The sequence below is a fragment of the Mycteria americana genome, chromosome 18 (assembly GCF_035582795.1).
Source record: "Mycteria americana isolate JAX WOST 10 ecotype Jacksonville Zoo and Gardens chromosome 18, USCA_MyAme_1.0, whole genome shotgun sequence".
Lineage (NCBI taxonomy): Eukaryota > Metazoa > Chordata > Aves > Ciconiiformes > Ciconiidae > Mycteria > Mycteria americana.
The window spans coordinates 8,032,628-8,057,167 of NC_134382.1; the positions used below are offsets into that span (position 1 = coordinate 8,032,628).

Sequence of the window (24,540 nt, forward strand, 5' to 3'; positions counted from 1 at the left end):
TGAAAGCAAAGGATGCAATATTCACGTACCAGCTACTTTTGATGCCTATTTTATTCCACAGAAGGATATTAACTCTGGAATCCAAACCCTCAGAAGGCTTCTCCATCCAACTGTGCAAGCCAGCAACACCAGGACAGCAATGGAGAAGGCTGAATAGCACAGTGGCATTGCAGTCCTGCCCTCACCTAACACAAGCATGTAGAGTAGAGAAAAAAGTGATCACATTAGGAATTAGTGGGTTCAACTTTCCAGGCTCACTATTAGAATTTTGCTCATTTGATCTTCTTGATCTAGGATCTAAATTTTAGGTCTTCCAGTCCTAAGAGACTTGAGCAACTCTTATGCAAAGGCCCAAGTAAACAAGACGTCCTACAGTAATCAAAGGCGTTTTATTTATGTTAGTTAAAAAACATAGCCAGAGTTCCCAGACAAAGCAGATCTACAGTCAATTTACATCTAAATGCAAAAGGAGATTTGACTGGAACAGAAGTACATTTGGCATCCCAATTAGCCTGCAGTACTTGGGAGGACTGAACAGCGGTATCATGGCATGTTTTATTCAGAACTGCTGCTTTCCATTTCTTTCTTAAATTTCTGTAAGACTGTTTAAGAGTGGAAGGGGAGACAAAAGTGAGGCAAAATAGTAACTATTTTTCTACTTCTCCTATTTTCCAAGCATTTTGGAAAACAACCACTATGGAAAAGAAGTTATACCTTAAAGCCATTCTTTCCAAAAGGGAGCAAAGCTGACAGAGCAAGTAAACCCCATACCAGTTGAACTTCAGCTACCTTCACACTCAGTACCTGCATGCAGGAAATATCCAAATCTCTTCCCACTGTAGCATCACACTCAATGTCATTTAAGTGGCTTTATGCCTCATGACTCAGTCGTTCCCTCAGCAATATTTAGCCAGATATTTTTTCCCCCATTCTCTCTCACAAACAGTAGCAAACTTCACCTATTCACTCAGTCAATTATTATTCAGTAAGAACCTGACAATGCAAACTCCTATGATGCTCACAAACAAGGTAAAGTTAAAATTCTGCTACATACATTTAAACTGAAAATTCCCAAATTACGAGAGCAGTGATGATGAAGCATTGATATTCTTGTTAAGGATACTTTAATACAAATTAAATGCTCATTTAATAAAAGCAGTTAGCACACAAACTTCATATACCATCTTGAGAATTCAACTTTTATGTATGGCATCCTTAAGCGTTACCAGGCCCGACATTGCCAGGTTCCTTTACGTGGCCACATTATGCAAGTAAATAGAACAGGGGGAGACCACAGCAATTATCCCATAGCATTTCGCAGCTAGCACACTCCTTGGCTGGATTTTCACCAACACAAATTAACCTCTCCCAAACGCTGCTTGGCATTGCCATGGGGATCACAGGTGCCACAGGCTGCTCCCAAAACACAGCCTGGATGCAGCTACTCTGGTTGTAGTAGGAGAGGAGAGCTTCAGAGTGGTGAGTTGAGCCATGCTATGGGTCAGAAATAAGACCCTGCTCTGCTTTTATTTAATATACATGTATCATTTTTGACTGTAGATGCTTATCCTAGATATTCTATCCAAAGTTTTCAATTCTGGAAAGATGAAACATGTCCATGAGATAGTAGTACTCAGATACCAAGTCCTGTTAACAGGCAGATTGCTTGTGTACATGGGGAAGAAAGGAAAAAAAAAAAAAAAAAAAAAGAACATGGAACTCAAAACTAGTGCTTAATAAAAGGCTTTAAAGAAAAAGTCACTAGATTCCTTAGGGACTACATGCAACTAAGGCTTCCCCTATGGGAAAGGACCTACAAAATCTGAGAAAGATTGAGTGCATATAAAATACTTGAAGAATTTTTAAAAATAAATAAGTCTATGGACAAACTAGAATAGTTTGAACTGCTAAAATTCCAAGACAGGAATAATCTCATGTACGTCCAAATCTCACCATGCAGTCCACTTTATCCTTACAGCTGTTAGTTAACACATGATTCTGATTTCTGGCAGAGAAAAACAAAATGCATTAAGGTGCAGAACTCCATCCATACATTAAAAGTGAATTTTTCGCAGTTGTTCCTCAAGTTTCAGATTTATCAGGTGTGTGGCAAATACTGCAACAACAGTACAGACTTGAATATTCTTGCAGGTGCTAGCTAAATACTGTGTTACCTTGTATTTTTCAAGGGATTCCATGCTCACATTATCAGAAGATTAAACTAAGACTGCGTATGCATAATCTCTGCCTCTATTGATAGATAAAGTTCCAAATTTCATCATCGTATTTCAGCTGCTCAAGAACCCCTCTGCAAATTAGCACTTGCTTTCTGTGCATGAGGTGTGACAAGACAGAACTTGTCCACTCAAATTATATCTAAATAATTGAATTGTGCAAACAACTAGAGTATAATACAAGAATGCAGTCAGGACATTTATACAATTATCAACTAATATAGCTAAAACTTTCGTCTTAACTAGATTGAGAACAACCACATTGCAAAACTGTATGTTTACATGTATAATTTTGTGTTAGTTCAAAGTGCCAGTCATTGCATATTTATGAAGCCTCAGTTAAAACGACAGCAAAGCAAAACCTAGACCTTTTGCCAGCCAATCTAAAACAGCCATACCCATCACTTCGGCTAAGCACCACATTTTTAGACATGGGATTTTGTTTTGAACATCTCCAGATTCTAGCCATATTAAAACCTCACTACGCTGCAATCAAGTACATGCGGGACATTGGTAGGGGGTGGAAGGGAGCGGGGGCTAATGTGGCAGACGTTCTAAGCTCATTTTAACATGAGATTATCAACTGAATTTATCCCTCTCTTACAGTTCTTTCAAAATCATATTTCAATTTGTCTGTCCTCTTAAGAGTTTCAATTTTTCCCACTCACTGGCAAACCTAAAACCAGCAACATTTCCAAAGCATGGAGAAAAATATTTAATGAAAAAAGATATATGTATATAAAAAGACTCTGATACAAGCCATTTAACAAAAACAAAAAAAAAAGGAGAGAGGAATACTGAACAGAAACAGACAGCAATACTTATATTTACATTATATTAAGAGAATAAATTTAATCAAATATAACATCTCACTTGGATTTTCAGGCAACCCTTCAGAAAGAGGGGTTTTTACAGTAAAGATGGAACCAGAGTAAAAATAAGTTTTCTATTTTAGACAGTAGTGGATATGACCCTCGTGTTGCAAGATGCTTTCAGAGATTACCCAAAACCAGACTGATAAAAAAGCTTCCCAAGTGCTGACTGTACGTTGCTCTGGTAAAAGCAGTTCAAAAGCAAAGCCTGTATTTCCCCCAGCTTCATCATTCATGAGTTCATCAGCATCATTACTTTGCACAGAGGCAAGTAATTATACTAGTTTTAACAATGAATTTTAGTTAAGTAGTAACCATACACCTAGGTGAATCCCATTGCTCTGTCCAACATCTTTAAGTCCACAAAGAAACCTTCCCCACTGTTTCATTTTAGAATGAAATTTGATTTTAAGACATAAGCAATCTCAAGTCTCTCACATTCCCAGTGCAGCTGCAAACACAAACCTGTCACGCTATAACCGGTTTTATTTTTGAAGTAGATGCAGAAGAGTTTCTCTATAACATTTAGAATAAGTTCTTCCCCACAGCTCGTAAAAATAGTTCAGCAATGGAGGGAGAACTTGCATTAAATTCTCAACAATACATAAGTAGGTTGAGATGCACTGAGAAAAATACTGGAAGATTAGCCAATCAGTCTATGTATGAATATTCTCATGAGGTCAGAACAGACGTATCTGAATCACAATCCCCTTTACAAAAGCCAACATCTTTCAGTGTTATTTGTGATTTCCATGGATCAGCAGCTATGAGGGCAACAAGAAGAGTTAAATATTTAAGAAGCCTCCACCAAATATGATTAGCCAAAAGCAGCTGAAATTTCAGCTGGATTAACTGTACAAACCAGGGTGAACTGATGTAGTCCAGTACCTGTCCCATTATTTATGGACCTTTTTTTTCCCCCCTCATACCGAAGGCAGCAGAGCTGTAGATCTTATGTATGGACGGAAGTTTTTTTTTTTTAAGTCTAGGACAACACACTGTAGGCATACAACACAGATAGCAGCAAAGTAACTTTCTGTCTGTTTGGGGGTTGGATTTTTTTTCCTTTTTTTCTTTTTTTTTTTGAAAGCAAGAAAGTGCTTCAGAGCTCTGGAAAAGTGAGCAGGATCAGAACTCCTCATGGACGTTACGTGCATAGTCCATAAGCTTGCTCCCTGTGAAGTATTCACTATATTTCAGGATCTCCTCCAGCTCTAAGTGATGGTTTTGATTTTCATCTGCTACTGCTATCATTTGCTTCGCTTCATTTAGGGCATTGTATTCATTCATAGGATCCATATATTCCTAAAACAAGTAAGAAAATAATTTTCAATCACTAAGCACATATTTTCATACATCAGAATTATGAAAGCTTCAGCAATTATGAGACCAACATAAGCCATCCAGAAGTGAACATAAGTCATGGAAAAAAGTGTTAGCACATCTTTTTAACAGGCTTACATCTGTCTCCTAGCTATTTTTCCATTCACTGCTTCCTTGGCTGTTCTAACAGAAATCCAGATTTTCTCAGCTTATGCCAGTGTCTTAAATAAAAATATTTTTGACATTTTGGTTGCAAACTAAATTCACTATCAAATCTGGTAGCTTTTGTGAAGAAATATCAGTTCAAAATTAAAAAGTGGCACACTATCGATCTGTATGACCTAAATTTTCTTGCTTCTGGAGATAATCTTTTCAGAACGTGTTCAATTTAGAACTTTCTTGTTCCATTTTAAACCACTAGGCAGACATTACAGAGGTCAGAAGTCTCAGAAACAAAGCATTTTGCTCCTTCACCTAACTTGAAATAGATTAAAAGTTTTCAAGCAGTGCACTTTAGTTCATCACATAGAAGACTCAAGATTATCTTCCAATTTTTCCCAGAAGATGTGACACATATGAGCGTGCGCCTTTGTGTGTATACGTATACAAAGACTTCACAGATAAAACGGCTATTTTTAAAAGAAAATTCTCAGTAAAAAGGCCATTGTCTATGTCACAATATAACTGTTTATCCACTATTGTTCAGACCCACATATTTGCATACTAAGAAGGTAGGAGCTTTAACATTCACCCTGTCTCGGGGAGGCGGCCAACATTTTAGAGGTTCTCCTTTCACACTGCCTATGCTGCAGTTTGAATTTGCTAGTCAAAGTACATTCTTACATCCAGAAAGGAAAACAAGCCCGAAATGACCCATGAGCCTCTTCCATTGGCCACAAAACTGCAACAACTATAGGGTGCAAAATATTTCGTGTTGTTTGGTAGAATCTTCTGCAGACAGAATTATTAGAAGAAAGCCTTACATCTGCAAACCAAAGTCCAAAAAGGCCACAAACTAGAATCCACACTTAAAAATAATTTTTTTTTTTTAAAAAAAGAAAAACACTCTGAAATCAAGAGAACTCTGCTATTTTCTAGGCTACTGGGGCCCCAGGGTTTGTTGGTCGTTGGGTTTTTTTGGTTTGGTTTTTTTTTTTTAATGAATATATAGGTTGCCAGTTACTCCTTTTGCAACTGAAAATATGACTCATTGTCCCATTAACCAGTGCACCTAATGAAGTCTGTGACTTGCTTTCATGCACTCAATATCCATACAAGTGTCTATGTGACAAAAACCCCTAAAAGCATACCTATGAACAACAGTTACACTAGGAAAACTCCCCCTCCTCTTTAACAAAAAGCATAACAACACTATCTGCAAGCACTACAGAACAATACTATAATCCAAAGTTATGTAAAGCAGACACACACACCCCGTACTGTTAATTCAAATATTTTTGGACTTCATATTCTCTAAAGCAGTTTCAATCCTGTATTTAAAAACCAACTATTGGTTTTAAAAACACTAGAATGAACTATCTGAGGAAGACTTACCTGCAGCTCTTCCATTGTGACAATACCATCGTGGTTAGCATCAATGACCTCCTGAAATTCCTTCCTTCTGTCTTTCACCCAGTCATCATCAATATCTTGAGCTTGCTGGTTCTCTACAGTACCAACAGGTAACGAAATGAACTCCGAAAGGGTAAGTTTCTTATCTCCATCTTGATCTACAACAGAAGTACATAGTAACTGAAAAGTATCTGCTTAATGCTCATTAAAAATGAGAAATTCCTTCATGTCATAGACGTCACTGGTACAGTCTGCCTGGTTTCAGCAGTCCACAATCCTGACGCTAGCAGAGAAGAATAGCTACCATTTATATCTTTTGTTAGCCAAATACTCGCTGTTATTATGGTACGCCCAATGTTTTAGAAGGCTAAAAAATGTACACTCATCAATATACTAAACAAAAACAATTTTACTGGTCCTGAAAGACACACCAGCTGGCAAGCTGGGCTTTTTTTTTTTTTTTTTTAATTGTTGCCATTTATTTTTTCAACAAGCTACTGCAACAGAAATTTTCTTACAGCTGTATCCAGTCTCCCTTTGTATTAGCATTCAGGTAAATTAACCCTCAAAAGACTGCATACGGGAGTTGTTATGTCTGTGCGTGTCACACGCTCAAGTATAACTGAAAACTCTTCATATTTATTAAGCTAACAACTAGCAAAGTCATAATTTTTTTTTTTAATCCAGGTGTTCTAGCAGTTTTAAATATGCATTACTACTGACTCAATAGACAAAAAAACGTGTGTGCCAATACTTATGAATTAAAAAAAAAAAAAATTATTTTCTTAGAAACCTCAACCATTTATTTCCACTTTCATGACCATACGTCACGATTCTTACATGGCTGCTGTACTGGGGAAGTACAAAGCAATTAATGCCCTCCTCACGGAACATTCACATCAATATATTTTATAGTATTTTACTATTCATCAAACCTTTCCTCCTATTGCTACAATAACCCTACAATGCAGCACCACTTCAGCGTGAAGTAGTGTCAGCTGATCTTCTTCGTATGAAGTACTCAGAGTATCTTTCTAACATGTAACATTGTGCTGTTCTTCAACAGCCAGAGACTAAATTTAGTCTCGAGAGCTGCACAGACAACTACACAGAGATGCCAGCATTTGTGCTAACAGTTTGTTTTTCTTACTCATCACACTGGAAGACGTGTAGAACAGAGCAAACAAGATGTGCCAAAATTTCACATTGACCCATGACAGTGCAATGACCTAACAACATCTACCCAATAAAATGGTTTGCAAGTAAACAACTCCCAAGAAACGTGTTTTAAAATGGCATACCCAAATCTCGGATGATTTCTTTCACCATGAACTTCAGCATTGCCCTACTATGCTCTGGATGAAGAAAGGACAAGAATTCTTCTTCATTCAACAACAGATCAGGAGGTGGGTTGTCAGCTTGGTACCACCGATCCTTCAGGTTATCTAAAACTTCCTGTGCTAGAAATTTAAGAAAAAATATTTAAGCTATCACATTTTTAAAGTTCTTAAAATATACCTTCCCCTGTTACTTAATTGTTTAAACAAGGATGACCTATGAACCAGTTATTTTACAGTTCAGCTCCCAGGGAAAGCGGGTGCTGAGGGGACGCACCATTGTGCTAGTGCACATTTTTAAGTGCAGAGGTTTTTTTCTCCAGTCACACCGCAATTCCAGATAGCACCCTCACCCTCCACAAAACTACATATATGAATTAAGCTTAAGAACTGTATTAAACAGATTATAAAAAAGAAAAAAAAAAAATCAAAGCCTAGTTTTTACAGCAATCAACAACATATTTCAATGGACAGCTGTTCTTTACAAAGCATCTAACTGAAAAGGCAGTATAAGCAAAGCCATAAAGCAGAGGACTAGGAAAGCTATGAAGAGACTTCAGCCCTGCCTCTGCTCCTCCCTTCTTCCATTACCCTGTCAAAGGCTCAGAATTTAAAAGAATCGTCTACCCAGAGAGAACTTATATCCTTAGACTCAGATATATCATCCAGTATTTCAGCCTAAAAATGCAATTTGTTGGAACTATGAGAGATTTAAGAGAGTAGCTCTACAAAAGAAAGTTTGGAAACATCAAGAACAGATGCTAAGCTAAGCACCCAGAAATGCATTTAGTTTTCAGTTACTTAAGGATACAAGTACTTATTATTCCTTTTAGCTACCTTGTCTATACTGTATCAGAAAGCATTCTGACTTCAGACCTAAACCCTGCATATGTTTTAGTTATCACTATAATTTAATAAAGGAAATACTTTTGCTGCAAGGAGCAAATGCAAGTTGAAGTACACATGTACTAAAATACATCAGCACCAAAATCACTTCACATTTCCACTTCTTTCATTTCATCTTACACCACGCAGACAAGCACTTTTTAACTGATTTCTCCTAAACTCAACTGAGAATCATAATTTGTACATGAGTTTCCGCTAAAACCATGCATCTGATTTGAAGAAAAACACACCCTGCAACACACAACATGAGTATTATGTGCACCTAGTGGTCCTGAACGTAACCAAACAGGAAAAAAATACCTGCACAGAGTATTCTTTTTCTGGTGTAGGCATTTTCTAAATGACACACTGGAAAAAATACTGTCTGCAGCACACACTGCTATCTGCAAAATACACTAACAAACACAAATCTGAAGCATTTGCTTTTCACAAGTTTAAAACACTCTGAAAGACTACAGTCTTCAGACAATAAACTGTTTTTTTAATTTAATAAACTGTCTTAAATAGCCCCTGCATGCTTTTGGTTGCTGAGTTACAAGAGGGAAAAAAAAAAAAAACAAGAGAGTCGCATTGACATTTTTGAACTGCTAGTTGCAATTAAGAGTTAAGTCTTCAGTGAATGTTTTTTTGTGAAGAGTAAAGAAATCCTTCAGAGTCTTAACATTAATTTTAGGGCAAGTTTGCAGGAGTTGGGCAAGTTTGCAAGTTTTAGTTGTATCAAGGACACAAGTAAACACAGAATAATCAAATCACTTGCTTATGGTTTTCCAGTGTAGCCAGCCCCAAATGTTAGAAGTCACAAGTCCATCTCCCTTTGCCTACCTTTCTTAGTCTTAAATGAAACTCAACTGTCAGTCATCAGTTGAAACTGTCAGTAGCTGCATAAGCTGAATAAAGTTGTGTCCCTAGTTTTGGCCTGGCATCCAAACTGTAGCATGCTTCTGCGCAAGACTCAGAACATACATTCAGTTATTTTTTATTATATAGACCAAAAAAAGAGTATTTTTACACTGCACTAGAATATGAAAATAAGTTTTGTCTATCATCCTCAAGAAGCAGTAGATAACTAATTTGATTTTCCCAAACAAGGCTTGTTACCTAGGTAGAAAAATGATTATGTACACACTTCCCTTATTCAGCAAATCTTTTATCTGATGAGCATTCCTGTAAACTGTAGTTAACCACACTGCCATAGAACACGCTGCACAGGTGTTTTCCCTGCCATAAAATTCAAAGGCCCATTTGCATTTTAGTTGCTTTTTGATAAATGGAAAATATAACATAACCCACTTTTAAATGACTAATTCCTGCAAGGAAAGGCTAAGGCTTCGTGTTTTACTTAACAGTAAAGTTAAACATTTTTAGATGGGGCAGAGCAGGGAGTTTACTCTGTTAAGAGTTGCCATGTTTATACCAAGCCAGATTCAAATGAAAGTTTCAAAAGTAATAAGGAAGAAATGATCAATCTCTCCCTACAGAGAACTTAGATGAAATGTGGAACAATTGTTAGGCAACCTTCTAGTATGCTTCGCAGTGCCTAAGCTCATACCTATTTAAACACAACGCTGTTTGGTAGCACATACACCCCTCCTCCATTTTAGAACAGGAATCAGATATAGCAGCTCCCGTTTATTTGGAGCAACAGGGGACCTGGTTCCCACATTAACAATACAATGGTCCACAGGCAACACAAGTCTGACAAATTTTAGCAGACTGTTAAACATAAAGAACTGAAAACTATTCAAACAGGCAGTAACAAATACACAACCAAGATTTTTCAGTGTTAAATATTTACATCAAGAGCATTGGGAAGGCAGATTTGAGTTGGAAACAAATCTAGTATTTCTGTCTTATGACTTGCACATTCTACATCTGTGTAGAAGCAGAAGAACAACTAAAACATTCATGTTATATTAAGAACAGTTTTGACATTCAGGTTTTAGGAAAGTTAAAGAAAAACTGACACACACCAACGGTCTGCACTTACTTTCTTCATCTATTTTCAACTCTTCATTGTTTCTGATCTTCTCTGCAATCTCTTTTTCATTAAAGCCCTTGCTTGCCAAAAATTTAATTTTATATTCATCCCAGGACACGTGGCCTGTAAGAAAGAGCCATATCTCAGACATGACATAGTATGCTTAAATGACGAACTTTTGATCTCATTACTTAAAACAGTATGTGCTAAAATCTCTTGGTTCAGCACTATAACCATCACACTAACCTTATGAATGGCAATATGAAAACTATCATCTGATTCACTTACGTTTCTTTAGCCCAGACAGGCATTGTGAAAATAACCTATTTATGTCACCGTCCTCACCTCATCCCTGGCAGAGCCACTTAACTTGTTACAATTTCCTATGACCACAAGTGAAATAACATAGCAGCCAACACAGAACTACAATGCTGACTGAAGCACATTACTTCTTTGCTCTATTGTCTTCCGTATGGATCAAACCCATTGTGATTACACGCAGTCCAAAGGAACTTGGATTTTGCCACAGCACATCTGAAGAGCAGCCAGTAGCTTTGGCTACTAGCAACTGACTTAAGACGTCATCAGGAGATGGAGGAATCGTTCATCTTACCGTCACCATCAGGGTCCACAGCTCGGAAGTGCATTTTATTCTCTTCCACAGCTTCCTGGAAATGTTCAGCTGTCTTTTCCATGATCCAGCGCTGCATCTCTTTCGCACCTATCTTTTTATCATTATTTATATCCACCCTATGGATGAACAGCAAACAAGATTTAGATTTGGGGATGGGGGAGGAACTGTGGTATATTTTTAGATTCTAAATTAATTACTTTATTCAACAATAACAAACATAGGTTGCTACAGAAAAGAGTATACTTATAACCCTCTCTGAGAAGTTGTACATTCTTTGAACTACAGAATAAACAAGTAGCAAGTTAGCCATTTATTTCATAATGAAATTTAAGTAGCTACAACATCTAGGTTACTACTCAGTGAAAAACATTCAGCCATACTTCACTTTGCTGTAAGTTAACTCACTTCAATATTATGTTTTTGAGTAAATTTTTAAAGTAGAGAAAACCACAAACCCATCACTCATGGCATATAAGCTCATTTCCTATTGGTTCAGAATTGTCAACTGCCAGCTGCTGCAGACTTTCACTACTTTGAAATATTTCTTCTGTAACATTCTCTCAAACCATTAACTCCCTCTCAATTTATTGTTCCAAGTCCTTTTTACCTTGATCTTCCAAGATCTCTGAAGTTTACCGATAAGCTGCCTCTCTGTGTCTGCCTAGATCACATCGGAACTGTCGTGACCATTAAAAACATTAAAAACGTAATGTGCATAAACTTGGTGCAAGGACTTTCAAACTGTTTAATACTTTGACTGGAGTACTTGTAAGCAGGGAAAAAACCCCAAATAAACCAAGTTTCCTCTATCATACCTTGATCTCTGGTAACACGTAACAGCTAACAGTTTTTAATTTTTAACACATTTAAAAGTTCTGCACATACATTTGTTCTCCATTATGTTTCTGAGTTTCAGGCTCGCTTTGCTTTGTCAAAGGATATGCTTGTGCTCAGTGCTACTGAGCTATGGAACTAAACTTCTTCTACCTGACTAAAATTATCAGTAAACATCCAATCTGACAATCCACTGTTCTCCTTAATGTACTACCAATACTGCTTTATTGTATTAAGATACACTGCCATACCATCAATTCCGTTAATATTTATTTCATTAAAAAGCAGTTAATATAAAAATTCAGTTGAAGAACAAATACAAAAACAATAACATGCCACTCTAAGGTTTTTTGAGCATATCATTAAGTATTTATTCAAAAGAGATATAACAATATTTAAAACTGAGAAAACATCACTAACATTTAGGAGGCAAGATTTTATTTAAAGCATACCAAAACCACTCTTGTTCAATTAAAAAAAAAACCCCAACAACAACAAAAAAACACAACAAAAAAACCCCAGCTTGACTGTGACTTTTTTTATCTGTTTGTATCACTGTCTTAACAGTACTGAACTGTTATCACTGAAACTCAAATTATTAAATATGTGATTTGCCTTTAAATGTCAACTAAATGTTAAAAGCTTAAGCAAAATAACAACCCTAGCACCTAATCTTCTACAACACTTAGCTGTATTAATAAATGCAGTATTAGTGGTTTTAAATAGTGTCACATCTTTCCACATATATATGCACAGGCTCAGTATTAGCAACTGTTCCGTATCAATGGCAAGACCAGTAAGATGGTCACGTTCCACTCACGCCACCTTGGACTTACCAGGTGAACAAATGTGGGTTTTGATATGGAATAGGTACTATCAAAAATGAGAAGGAAAAACAAAGCATTTTCCCCTCAACATTTAACATTCTAGTTTCTTTAGATCAAAGCTATCAAACTTACTACTTCCAAGCTGTACTTTCCATCTAAATCACACTGTAACTAGGGAGAAAGGTAACAAACATCCCATTTATTGCTCTTCTAGCTCACAAAAGTACACCTTTGTTCTGCTACCACAGTTCAGAAGAAGTCTCCAATGACTCAGATTTTCATGAACTAGCAGGCATCCCCTGTGCAAGGTGAGCTGAAATCCTCTCAGCGTCCATAAACAGCACTTCCGCTTCTGAGAGGAATATTTACAACTGCATGAAATAGAAGATAGGGTCCTGCTGTGAGGTTATCACCTAAGGCGATAAAAACAAAAGACTGCCCATGCTTCCTTAGGTAACTATCTCATTCAGAATGGATTACTGAAAACATTGCCACTAATAATGACAAGCTTAGATAACGATGTGTTGCCAAACAACCTAATACTGGTAAATGACAGAAAACTGATTTTATAACATGGTGATGGGCAATCAGTTTTCTGAGGCAGATAAGCCTGAAGACTCAAAAGATGTTAGTAAAGAGTGGTACATTCTAATGCACTTTAAAAAATTGCCAAAGAACAAGTACTGGCAAGAAAGAATTTAAGTTCAAGAAAACAAGATTAATCCAAGCAAGAATATCATCCCAGATTACAGCTTTGCTCAAACCTTCCTTGGCAATCTGTGTATAGAAATCTTGTGATGATTTCTCAAACTTCATCACATATCAGCTCAAAAAAAAAAAAAAAAAAAATCTTGATTGCTCTTTTTCTACAAGAAGCATAGTTTTCTGCTAGAGTGCGCTGTCTCAGATTTGTAGAAACTTAGGTATATGATGTAGTACTTCCTGAACTGACAGCAAAGGAAGTTTTTGTAAAAGCAGGGACTACTGTTAGAGTAAATTTGAATTAAAAAACAGACTACAGAGAGCAACTTACCTTATTTCTGACCTGTCTCATACAAAGAAAATTATAGATACACCACAGCCCAGACAGTTGATGCAATGTGATAAATACCATTAGTATTAATACATTTCAGTTATGGGCAGCATCAGATGTAACAGCTCCTTATAATGTTTAAGTTCAAGGTTAACACTTCACTGACTATTCAAACTATATTTCATTATCTATTCACAGCCTAAATGTTAATACTACCTTTGAGTAAGAAACAAGGAAGTATGCTACTTTGTAGGATAATTGTAAATTTTTCCTTAACAAAAGCCTATAGTAAGGGCTGCATTGAATATAGACGTGAAGCCTGGAAGAACAGGTTTTAAATACTTCAGCCCAGTTTCTCAACCACAAGCCATTAAAAATAGATTTTTGCAGCCACCTTTCAAAAGGTCCACATCTGAAAATATTATCAATAAACATTAGCCACTTAGGTTTTCAGTTTCATGTTTTCAGGTTCCTAAATGACAGCACTGCAATGCTGCTTGAGCTACTGGAGGGAGCAGGAAGGCAGTTCTTACCTAAAGGACTAAAGATAACCATTTCCTTGAGCACGTAATGCACATCACTTTAGAGTTGGTTTCCGTTTCATCCAAATAATGAAAAGGAGATCCAGAAAACAATTTTTAATAACAGAAACCAAAGCAAAGCTCTACTTTACACGGTAGGAGGCATGCAAAATTTCTTAGATGTACATTTAGATGTACAGATTAGAAAAAACACAAATCAGGGTGCACACACTACTTAAAACCTTCCAATAGCATACAGCATGAACAGTTTTTTAACTTGTCGTGGTTTAGCCCCAGCCGGCAGCTAAGCACCACGCAGCCGCTCGCTCACTTCCCCCCCGGTGGGATGAGGGAGAGAATCGGAAGAGCAAAAGTAAGAAAACTCATGGGTTGAGATAAGAACAGTTTAATAATTGGAACAAAATAATAGTAATAATAATAATGAATTATAATGAGAAGGAAAAACAACGAGAGAGAGAGAGAGGAACAAAACCCAAGGGAGGGAAAAAAGGGGAAAATATATTTAAAAAAAAAAAAAAAAAAAGATACAACCGCTTACCACCCGCCGACTGACGCCCAGCCAGTCCCCAAGCAGTGATTGCTACCCCCCGGCCAACTCCCCCCAGTTTATATACTGGGCATGACATCATATGGTATGGAATAGCCCTTTGGTCAGTTTGGATCAACTGTCCTGGCTGTGCCCCCTCCCATTTCTTGGGCACCTGGCAGAGCATGGGGAGCTGAAGGGGGGGGAAAGTCCTTGACCAATGTAAATACGGCTTAGCGACAGCCAAACATCAGCGTGTTATCAATATTATTCTCATACTAAAATCCAAAGCACAGCACTATACCAGCTACTAGGAAGAAAATTAACTCTATCCCAGCCGAAACCAGGACATAACTGAATAAAACGAATCTGCAATTGTCCTGGTTGGGGCTGGGATAGAGTTAATTTTCCTCCTAGTAGCTGGTATAGTGCTGTGTTTTGGGTTTAGAATGAGAATATTGTGATAACACACTAATGTTTCAGTTGTTGCTAAGCAGTGCTTAAATTTAAACTATTTACATGGATACTACAGCAAATGGGGTTTTTTGCAATTATGAGAAGTACAAGAAGGAAGGATGTCAAGTAAGCCCCTCTCACAAATTTTCTTGACCTGAAGGTACCTGAACACTTACGCTTGGCAGGGAATGAAGACTAAAAAGATGCACCCAGGATTTTTGCACCATGCCCTAATTTCAGAGGGCAAAGTGGAAGTACTGGTTAACTTGTAAAAAACCACTTCTGTAGACAAGTAAGGCTTGTCCTCCCACTAAAGAGTGACTTCAGAAACTGAAATACAGAATTACGAAATGCCACTTGTTTCTTCAGCCACATATAGCTTGCTTGACTAGAAAAACATCATTTGGGAGCTTTTCTTCCATGTTTCAACTTTATTTTCAGTAATCTTATTAGACAAGAATTTATGCTTTGAATTGACTACTTTATCTCATGCTGGCAACACCACAGAATCTCATTTTCATTAATTAACTTTATTATATTAATTAACTTTATTTATTTATATATTAACTAATTTATATATATTTATATATTATATATTTATATATTAATATATATAAATATATATTTTATATATATTTATTAATATTAATATTATATATATTAATATATATAAATATATAATATATATATAAATATATATTATTATATATTTATATATATTTATATATTAATTAACTAATTAATTAATTTATTTATATATTAATATATTTATTTATTTATATATTAATTAACTTTATTATTATAATTAACTTTATTTATATTATATTTTATTATATTAAGTTTCAACTTTATTTTCAGTAATCTTATTAGACAAGAATTTATGCTTTGAATTGACTACTTTATCTCATGCTGGCAACACCACAGAATCTCTTTTCATTAATTAAAAACACATTGTGCATTTTCTTTATGTCTTCAAAGAAAATATTTCCAAAGCATCTGGAAGCCTGTGACTTACGAGCTTTTCACAGAAGTTCATAGTATTTCTCTTTTGCCTCAGCCTTTAAGAGTATGTCTAGAAAGCAACCAAATTCCTCAGAATGCTTTTCTACAGTTCTGATCTGATCATCTGACGGAATGTAATTTTAAGCAAGGACCTGAGTGAAGTTGATCTTCAATCCAATTGCTTTAAGCATCATAAGACAACCTCTTTCATAACAAACAGGCAGAAATGAATGGAGTTGGCAATTTGTGAATGACAATTTACTAACCACCAGTTGAGCGTTTGCAATAAACATATAGTAATAAAGAAAATGAAACCTTCTAAGCACAATCTTAATATTTGTATGTATCCTACCAATGAAGTGAGTGGTCTGAATAGCAGACATAGTAATAAAGGATTCTACTCTAAATGAAACAGGCACCCTGGTTTGCCTATTTGCTTTAGCTACCTTTACTCAGGAGAACACCAGGAAAAAAATCCAATGTTATTATTGATATTTTTTCCCTGTTAATGAAAAGTTTGCAGAAAAAAAGCTTTGTTAAGCCTTCTCATTTTATCTCAAGTATATACGCATTCCCACACCATCATCAGCATTAAGAGCACCAATGTAATTTAAGCTGTTCTAATAAAATGAATCCTCCATTGCAAAAATGCAACTAAAGCCAATTCTGCCGCCCAGTGTCTAAAAGTATGCACTGATTTTCATTTCCATTTCCATCATGTTTACTGACAGTTTATTAGCTGACACAAACCTTATGTAGCACAAGAAGTACTTTATAAAAGGAAAAATGCTTTAATGTCTAAAAGTAAAGTTAGTCTTTTTACACCAAGTAAAGAGCTAGATGAAGTTTTCAAAAAGACTACACAAGAAAAATTTAATCTTTCTATTCTCATGTTTCATATTCTCATTCTCTTTTTCTAAATTCCCAGGAACTACATGTTTTGGTAACAACACAGCTAACTATCATGTCAATTTCTGAACTCTTGGTACATGCAGTTAGGCATAATTATTTTTAACCTTCGTGTATTTCATTTGAAACACTCAAATTTTAGACACCTAGCATCTACTAGAAAGTTTTATGAACAGAAAGCAACTGCTAGTTTGTTTACCACACTCTTACCCCATTGTTTGTCCGTCCCTTTTCTTCCCTTCTGCCTTTACTACTGACTTTTCAGTGTTTTTCCTCCGCACTTATTTGCAGAAGTCACAATAGAAACAAAACCAAGATCCATATGGAATATAAGACCAAACAATAAATAAGAAACTTAGATTGCCAACTGAAACCAAACTTACAGCAAAGCAATAGAGCATACTACTGCTAGAACAAAACTGGAACAAACTCCCACCCTCCCAATTCATTGCATGGGCATCCAGCCCTTCCTTACTAATTCCTTGATCTAAAATACAAGTTATTCATTGAGCCAGGAAACCAGGGAAAAGTAATGTTAATTTTCATACCTCGAGAGGCTACGTAGGTTTTGTCACATAGAAACACTATGTTTTGTCATAAATTTTACTAGACCATAGCACCAACCCTGTATACTGATCATGACTCTCAACATACGCATTCTCACTCCTGAGAATGGTTTATACAGGTATGTTAATACCTTAATAACACAAACACAGTGCTTATAGCATGATACTTTCCCCGTCATCATTGCAATTTTTAAATATTACAGAAAAGCTTTACTCTGAAGATCAGAGAAAGAGGCTGCACTGTTCTTGGCAATGTACATAACTTACTTTGCAAAGATGACCATGAGCTTCTTCCTATTTTTTCTGGGTTCTGAATCTTCCTCAAACTCTTCCATCTCTTTTCCTAGAAAGACTTCTTGATGAAATTCTTTGTTAAGATGTCCATCCATCTCCATTTTGACCCCATTCAAGTGATCTGGCGGCAAGATCTCATTCTCATCTTTACTGTCAGCTGGTTTTTCTTTGAGGGCCGAATTATTTGCAGGCCTTGCATAAACATCCATTAGAAGAAATACAAAGAGGAGGAACAAATACAGAGATCCCAAACTGCAGAGAAAGGCCTGTCTTGACATCATTTTTTCCTTTTTATTCAAAATATTGGCTGATCGAATTACTGTGGATGGATTAAATATTCTAAAAACAAAAAGAAAAAAAACACATGCAAATTAAACTCTAGAACATTATGTCACTAATAAAACATCTTCTAAAATTCAGAAGAACCTACACACACACACAAGTATTTGCTGTGAAAGAATAGAAAAGCCTGTTAAATAATAAATACATGACAAGAAATTAATTTGTCTTAGTTTTCAGTCTGCACAATCGTAATCTCTGTCAGAGGATTCTGGGTGATAACATCCTTTAAGTGGCCTAGTTCTGCTCCAAAAACTGTCTTCAGGGGTTATGGCGTGAGCTGACCTGACAACTAAAACCCAAGCATTCAGTTTCTCCGAGTGCTTGACTCAGTAGAGGACTCCTCTACTGAGAAGTCAACCCACCAACTGTCCCAACGTGCAGCCCAAGCTCAGCTGTGGCAATGTCCCTACAACTAGCACTGCACTTCCCAGCGAGCTGCAGAAAGAGCCACGACAGCACAACAGTTTACCAGAGATCTCAACAGACCACCTCTTTAGAAAAGCTGAAAGACGTAGAGGTCTTTTTGGAAAGAGATGACTGCGGGAAAAACAATTACAAACACCATCGCACAAAGCGGAGCTGGAAACACACAGGAAACAGCCGGCAGGAAAAGCAACCCCAGGGGCGGACCTGTCACGACCTGCTTGCTGGGGAGTGAAAATCGCTGCCACGGACCAGTTCGCAGACCGCAGGGACGGGGAAAAGGACCACAGCCCGACAGACAGGGCGCCGAGGAGCACAAAATTCACAGCCCCGCGAGGCACAGCAGAGCCTGGGGCAGGGAGAACCCGCCCAGCCCGCGGCAGGAGCCACAGACCCGGCGGCAAGGGCTAACTCTCCACCGGAGAGCGGGGGGAGCCGAGCCGGGGCTGTCCTGCCCTTGCCCGACTCGAAGGGCAGTGGCGGTCCCGACCCCGCTCCAGGAAAGGCCACAGGCACTCACCGAGAGCTGCGGGGCACTCGCGGTACTCCTTCCCGCGCAGGAGGGGGACGCAGCCTCCCAGAACCGTGACAGGCCGCGGGGAGGCCCCAGCCTCGGCCTCGGCGTCGCTGCCCCTCGCCCCGCTCCCTGTGCGGGCCGCGGCGGCTCCTCACAGAAGGACGTCAGGCGGCGCGGAGGACCCCAGGCCCACTCCCGCCCCAGAGGCACGGCCGGAGGGAGGAGACCAGGCCGAGCCAGCGCTGCGTAGGAATGTCGTCAAAACGCAGTGCGTGCCTGAGGGGCGGGGAGCGGCCATCTTGGAGTAGGGCAGGAAGGCGCCCTGTGCCGCTTGCGGCAGCCATTTTCCCTCAGAGCGGGTCCTTCCGGAGCCGTCGCAGCTGGCAGGGCCGTGCGGGTGCCGTGACCCGGTGAAGAGGGAAGACAAGACTCCGGGTGCTAAAAATTTGAACGTATTTGCTCACGTGCTCTTCCTTACCTCAATTAATAATAAAGCAGACCTCCTCTAAGCGTGAAGGAACCTTTTTGCCCTGTCGGGAAAATTCCCTGTCAGGTCCCTTCTCCTGGCTATACGTACACCTCTAGTTTTGTGCTTATGATTCATCTGTTTTGCTTGGGAGCCCTTAAAATGCTGCCTTTTGTACGTAACACGCCGCTAGCAATCCTTATGAAATCACAACAGCTAGGTAACGCGACTACTTTCACAATGAGACTACGTGCTCTGCTGTGCCACAACGAGGCGGCACCGCCGTGCCCCACAGCTTCCATTGGGGCTGGAAGCGCAGCCAGCCCAGCCGCCAGCCCTCCCCCGGCTGAAGGGCCCTGCGCTCACTTGCGCGGCTTCCCTTGCCCTGACCCGCAACAGCGGCCGGCACGCCCGCAACCAAAATGGCGGCGCCTCGGCCTCGCATGCCCTGCTGCAAGATGGCCGCCGCAAGGCGCCGTCGTGTGCGGTCAGGTGGTGCAGGGCGCGGCCACTCCTCCTGCCCCTTCCCCCACAAGGCAGGCGGCGAGCGAAGCGGCGGCCGCTGCACACAGCGGGGCCGCGCCGGAGGCCCAGCAGGTCGGCAGGGACGGAGCCGCTCCTTCTCCCGGCCCGAGCCGGCGCTTCCCGGAGGAGAAGGGGGAAAGGCAGGAAGGAGACATGAAACCACCTTTGAGGGACGGCGAAGCGCGGTGAGGGTTCCCACAGGAAGCTTGTCCCCTCTCGGCGGCCGTAAGCCGTTCCAACCCCCGGGGGCGGGACTCCTGCCGTTCCCGCCTAAATCTTGGGGGGGCGGGGCCTCGCGGCCTGGAAGGGAGGGGGCTCCGGCCGGGCCCGCTCGCCCCGTCGAGGCCCCGCGGCCATGAAGCTGCTGCGCCTGCTGTGCCGCCACAAGACGGCCCTGGGCCTGGGCGGCCTGTCGCTCTTCGCCGTGGTCCTGCTTTACCTGGCCAAGTGCACCTCCGAAGGCCTCCGGCCCCTGCCAGCCCCCCACGGGCTGCCGCACAACCAGCCTGCGGCCCTGCCGCCGCGGGGTGCCAGGGGGCCGCATCCCCCAGCGGCCCCGCCACCCTCCCCTGAGGAGACCGCCTTCCTGGCCGTGCTCATCACGAGCGGCCCCAAGTACAGCGAGCGTCGCAGCATCATCCGCAGCACGTGGCTCTCGGCCGCCGGGCGCAGCCCTCACGATGACATCTGGAGCCGCTTCGTGATCGGCACAAGCGGGCTCGGGGCAGAGGAGCTTCGTAGCCTGGAGCTAGAGCAGAGCCGGCACAGAGACCTCCTCCTTCTGCCAGAACTGCGGGATTCCTACGAGAACCTAACTGCTAAAGTCCTGGCCACGTACGTCTGGCTGGATCTGCACCTGGACTTCCAGTTTGCCCTGAAGGCCGATGACGATACCTTTGTACGCTTGGATGTGCTCGTGGAAGAGCTGAGAGCCAAGGAGCCGCGTCGCCTCTATTGGGGCTTCTTTTCTGGCCGCGGTCGAGTGAAATCTGGCGGCAAATGGAAAGAGAGCGCCTGGGTGCTCTGTGACTACTATCTACCATATGCTCTGGGTGGTGGTTATGTGATTTCTGCAGATCTGGTGCACTATTTGCGTCTTAGCAGAGACTACCTGAACATGTGGCAGAGTGAAGATGTCTCCCTGGGGGTGTGGCTGGCTCCCATCGATGTGAAGAGAGTGCACGACCCTCGTTTTGACACTGAGTACAAGTCCCGAGGTTGCAACAATAAGTACATAGTAACTCATAAGCAAAGCATTGAGGACATGCTGGAAAAGCACCAAACCCTGGCTAAAGAAGGAAAGCTCTGTAAGGAGGAGGTTAAGCTCAGGCTTTCCTACATGTATGACTGGGGAGTGCCTCCTTCACAGTGTTGCCAAAGGAAGGATGGCATCCCATGAAAGTCAGAGGAAGGAAAAGGCAGAATGTTGATAGACTCTCTGAGCTTGGTTACTGCTACTTGGGGAGAATCCCAGTAACTAGGGCTTAAAAATTACTCAAAAGATTTTGCACGATTCATTATGTCACAATCAATGAAACCCTGAAACTCCTAAGAGCTACTGGTGTGGCATGATGTAGAGGTGTTTAAAAAAAAAAAGAAAGAAATAGATGACAAAAAGCATGGAAAAGGCTCATATGACAGGATTGAAGGCAAATAATAGGTTGCAAAATACAGATAGTACAGTAAATTTGGGGAAGATAACTTGGATGAAAAGTTGCTGGAAGACTTTTAACAGCTTCTAAGATTTATTTGCTAAAGACCATGACAGGCCTTTATGCTATCTATAAGATTGTGAAACTAGCATCTGCTGTTTATTTCTTGGCACAGAACAAGTGTCAGTTTGGCAAGGTTTGAAGATTCTAATGGGGCCGCCAATCAGTTGCTGTTGCCAGTGGGAACAGGTGGCTGGTTATTGACACAAGCAGTCAAGTAAAGGGAACAATTTTACCTAGGATGTTCACATTAGAGGAGGGAGAAAGAGTATGTTCTTTGGCAAGCGCTCTGATTTACAAGAATGGAATTATTAGACTTTCTGTGTAACTTGTCTCTAAGTTTTTGTTGTTTCAAGGACATCATGTACATAAGTTATCTGGCAGCTATGGAGTAAGTCTATATTTAGAAAGGTGGATGAGTTATGGTATTTGGCAGATATAGAATATATTATTTTGGGGGCAAATAGTTATGCTACAAAGCTGGCCTTCATTTGTTAGGCATAGGTGTTGTTCTTAGCTTATCCTCCAAACACACTGTGTATGAAGAAACATTTCCCCTCCCAACAGTAAGTAATCTCACTGACTACTACAAGGTCAGACATTGTAGGCTTCAGATTTATATTGTTCTGGATTACTTCTGTAAAATGTAAATTAGCAGGATTAGATCAGTGGAAGCTATTTGGAGTTCAAACAAGATTACCCTAACGTGGGTACCTCAGCTAAGAAAGTAAACTCTGTGTGTAGTCAAGAGAAATAGGTTCCTCCGCACCGCAAATTCCTGTTTGAGGAGAACCTTGTCTCTCTTTTCAGGAGCTATATTGCAATCTAAGGAGACTAATCTCCCAACAGTCACATTTAGATGCCCGAAGATAGACTCTGCGGATTCCCTCCTCTCCAATAGCACCTTGTAGTGGAACTAAAAATAATTTTACAGGAGGTCTAAGTTAATTGCTCAAGTGATATGTCACAAAATGGGATTATGTCCCTTAGTCCTGTCTACACGACAAATAATTCTAGTACTGACAGAGCTTGTCAGCATCAGATGCAGTATTGAACAGTAAATGCAGACAGGACATTCTTGGCTGTGGAACAGATTACTTACACAATTTCACAGTGTTACTTCAAACCTTTAGGGAAACCTGTTATTCAAACATTTTTTGAATGGCAGGTGCTCTAATACACAGAAATACTTTTTTTCCGGTACTAGTACAGAGCTACTGACTTCCAGTAACCTTTGTCAGCTACAGATCTTTCAGTATAAACAGAGTTTTTACTTTTATGCCTGAAGGGCATTCTTAATTATCAGTTTTACTGTTTGTTGCACACTGCACTTTCATACAATTTCATTTCCTCCTCTCCCTAGATCAGTGTCTATTCCCACCTGCAGGAAGAGACAAATGGCAAAGAAAAAAAAAAAAAAAGGGTGCCAGTATCTCTGTATTTTTTGCTTCTTAAATTAGCAAGTTAGCAATTCATAACAAAGGAATCCAGTATGATTTTTTTGTTATTCTTCTCTTGTTTTGATTAAATTATTGAGGATTAAGAAGAGTCTTCTGCAGAGGCTAATAATTCTCTATTTTGAAAATATGAACAAATCTTTGACTTCCTTCTAAAACAAAGTTAAATTAAGATACTGAAAAAAAAAAAAAAGTTATTTTAGCATGTGTCCGTTCTAATGCATGCTTATGTACTGCCAGATAGGCAGATGTGCTTTTCAGCAAGGTATACTATTCCAAAACAAGAATTTAACAAGATTGCAGGAAATTTAAATTGGTTTTAGCATTTAAAAAAAAAAAAAAATCTATTTGCCATTTGGGGTTCCCCAGTATTGTGTGTATATATATGTGATTAAATGCTTGTAATGTGAGTATTTATTTATAATTATTGAAAATGTATTATGTATAGGAAAAATAGGGTAGTTAAATGTAACTTTAAATTTGTTTAAGGAGGTACTGTAACGTCCATGAGAATTACATATCAAGCAGCGCTTGAATTTATTGGTGTACAAGCCATTATTTAAAGTACTGGGATCCGAACTGCAGATCAGAAGTCTGCTGCATGTCTCTCAAGCTAGTAAGAATGTACTGTTAATCCATTTCTACCAATAACTGTGTTCATGGAAGTTGTTTACATTGTTGACTTTGACTCTCCCTGCCCACAACCCCCCCCCCCCCCCCCCCCCCCCCCCCCCAAAAAAAAGGCATTTTTCATTGCTGGCAAAATTAATGGCAGAGAAATGCTGGACCTCCATCTGATATGTGACCCCATGGAAGGCATTATGCATACAAATACTTAATAGTTAAAAAATACTCTTGGAAGAGTTTCTTATGCAAGCGTCAGGAATACAGCGTGCACCCTGAAGTACCTAGCAGAGCGGATCTCTTGACAGGAGCACAGCCCCGTTGCCTGCCTAGGTGCACACTTGCAAGGTGAAGCTCAGAAACAACGGTGACCGCTCTTACATTCTTGCTATCTGGGTCTGACACAGCTTTGTTATACCCTTTTCTGTTAAGGTTACCCATGTTTTGCTCTAGTTGCAAACCAAATTAACGTGGAAGGCTTGACAGATTCTTGTCCTTTGGTAAGTGGTTTTAGTTTTCTTAGTAGACGCCCCCTTACTGCAAATAGAGCACTTCGATTTCAATCCCAGTTAACTGGGAAATTCCACAAAAGTAAGAGATTAAGATTTTAGACTTTTTTGGTATTTCAA

The 24,540-nt window shown here is 39.7% G+C and overlaps 2 protein-coding genes across 5 annotated transcripts; one reads left to right on the plus strand and one right to left on the minus strand.

Annotated features, from left to right (window-relative positions):
- Positions 1-370: 370 nt before the first annotated feature.
- SDF4 (stromal cell derived factor 4) lies at positions 371-20,302 on the minus strand. Of its 3 annotated transcripts, none has more exons than XM_075520825.1 (7): positions 20,282-20,302; positions 17,819-18,184; positions 10,836-10,972; positions 10,232-10,345; positions 7,303-7,461; positions 5,984-6,159; positions 371-4,411 (listed from the first exon to the last, which is right to left on the minus strand). In XM_075520825.1, exons 2-7 carry the CDS (start codon positions 18,124-18,126, stop codon positions 4,235-4,237), a joined length of 1,071 nt encoding a protein of 356 aa, XP_075376940.1. In that variant the 5' UTR covers positions 18,127-18,184; positions 20,282-20,302; the 3' UTR covers positions 371-4,234. The 3 variants fall into 3 exon arrangements, with proteins under 3 accessions (XP_075376940.1, XP_075376938.1, XP_075376937.1); XM_075520823.1 differs by lacking the exon at positions 20,282-20,302 and adding an exon at positions 19,606-19,895; XM_075520822.1 differs by lacking the exon at positions 20,282-20,302 and adding an exon at positions 19,131-19,380.
- B3GALT6 (beta-1,3-galactosyltransferase 6) lies at positions 20,122-24,010 on the plus strand. Of its 2 annotated transcripts, XM_075520827.1 has the most exons (2): positions 20,122-21,425; positions 23,194-24,010. In XM_075520827.1, the coding sequence occupies exons 1-2, from the start codon at positions 20,474-20,476 to the stop codon at positions 23,283-23,285; spliced, it is 1,044 nt and encodes a 347-aa protein (XP_075376942.1). In that variant the 5' UTR covers positions 20,122-20,473; the 3' UTR covers positions 23,286-24,010. The 2 variants fall into 2 exon arrangements, with proteins under 2 accessions (XP_075376942.1, XP_075376941.1); XM_075520826.1 differs by having other exon boundaries at positions 20,122-24,010.
- The last annotated feature ends 530 nt before the right edge of the window (positions 24,011-24,540 follow it).

Excerpts from the sequence above, each read along its gene's own strand:
- SDF4 (XM_075520825.1), bottom strand. The coding sequence starts at position 18,126 with ATGATGTCAAGACAGGCCTTTCTCTGCAGTTTGGGATCTCTGTATTTG. Across the intron at positions 10,346-10,835 it reads TGTGGACCCTGATGGTGACG|GCCACGTGTCCTGGGATGAA; the intron begins GTAAGATGAACG and ends TCTTTCTTACAG. Across the intron at positions 6,160-7,302 it reads AGAAATCATCCGAGATTTGG|ATCAAGATGGAGATAAGAAA; the intron begins GTATGCCATTTT and ends CTTCTGTTGTAG.
- B3GALT6 (XM_075520826.1), top strand. The coding sequence starts at position 20,474 with ATGAAGCTGCTGCGCCTGCTGTGCCGCCACAAGACGGCCCTGGGCCTG.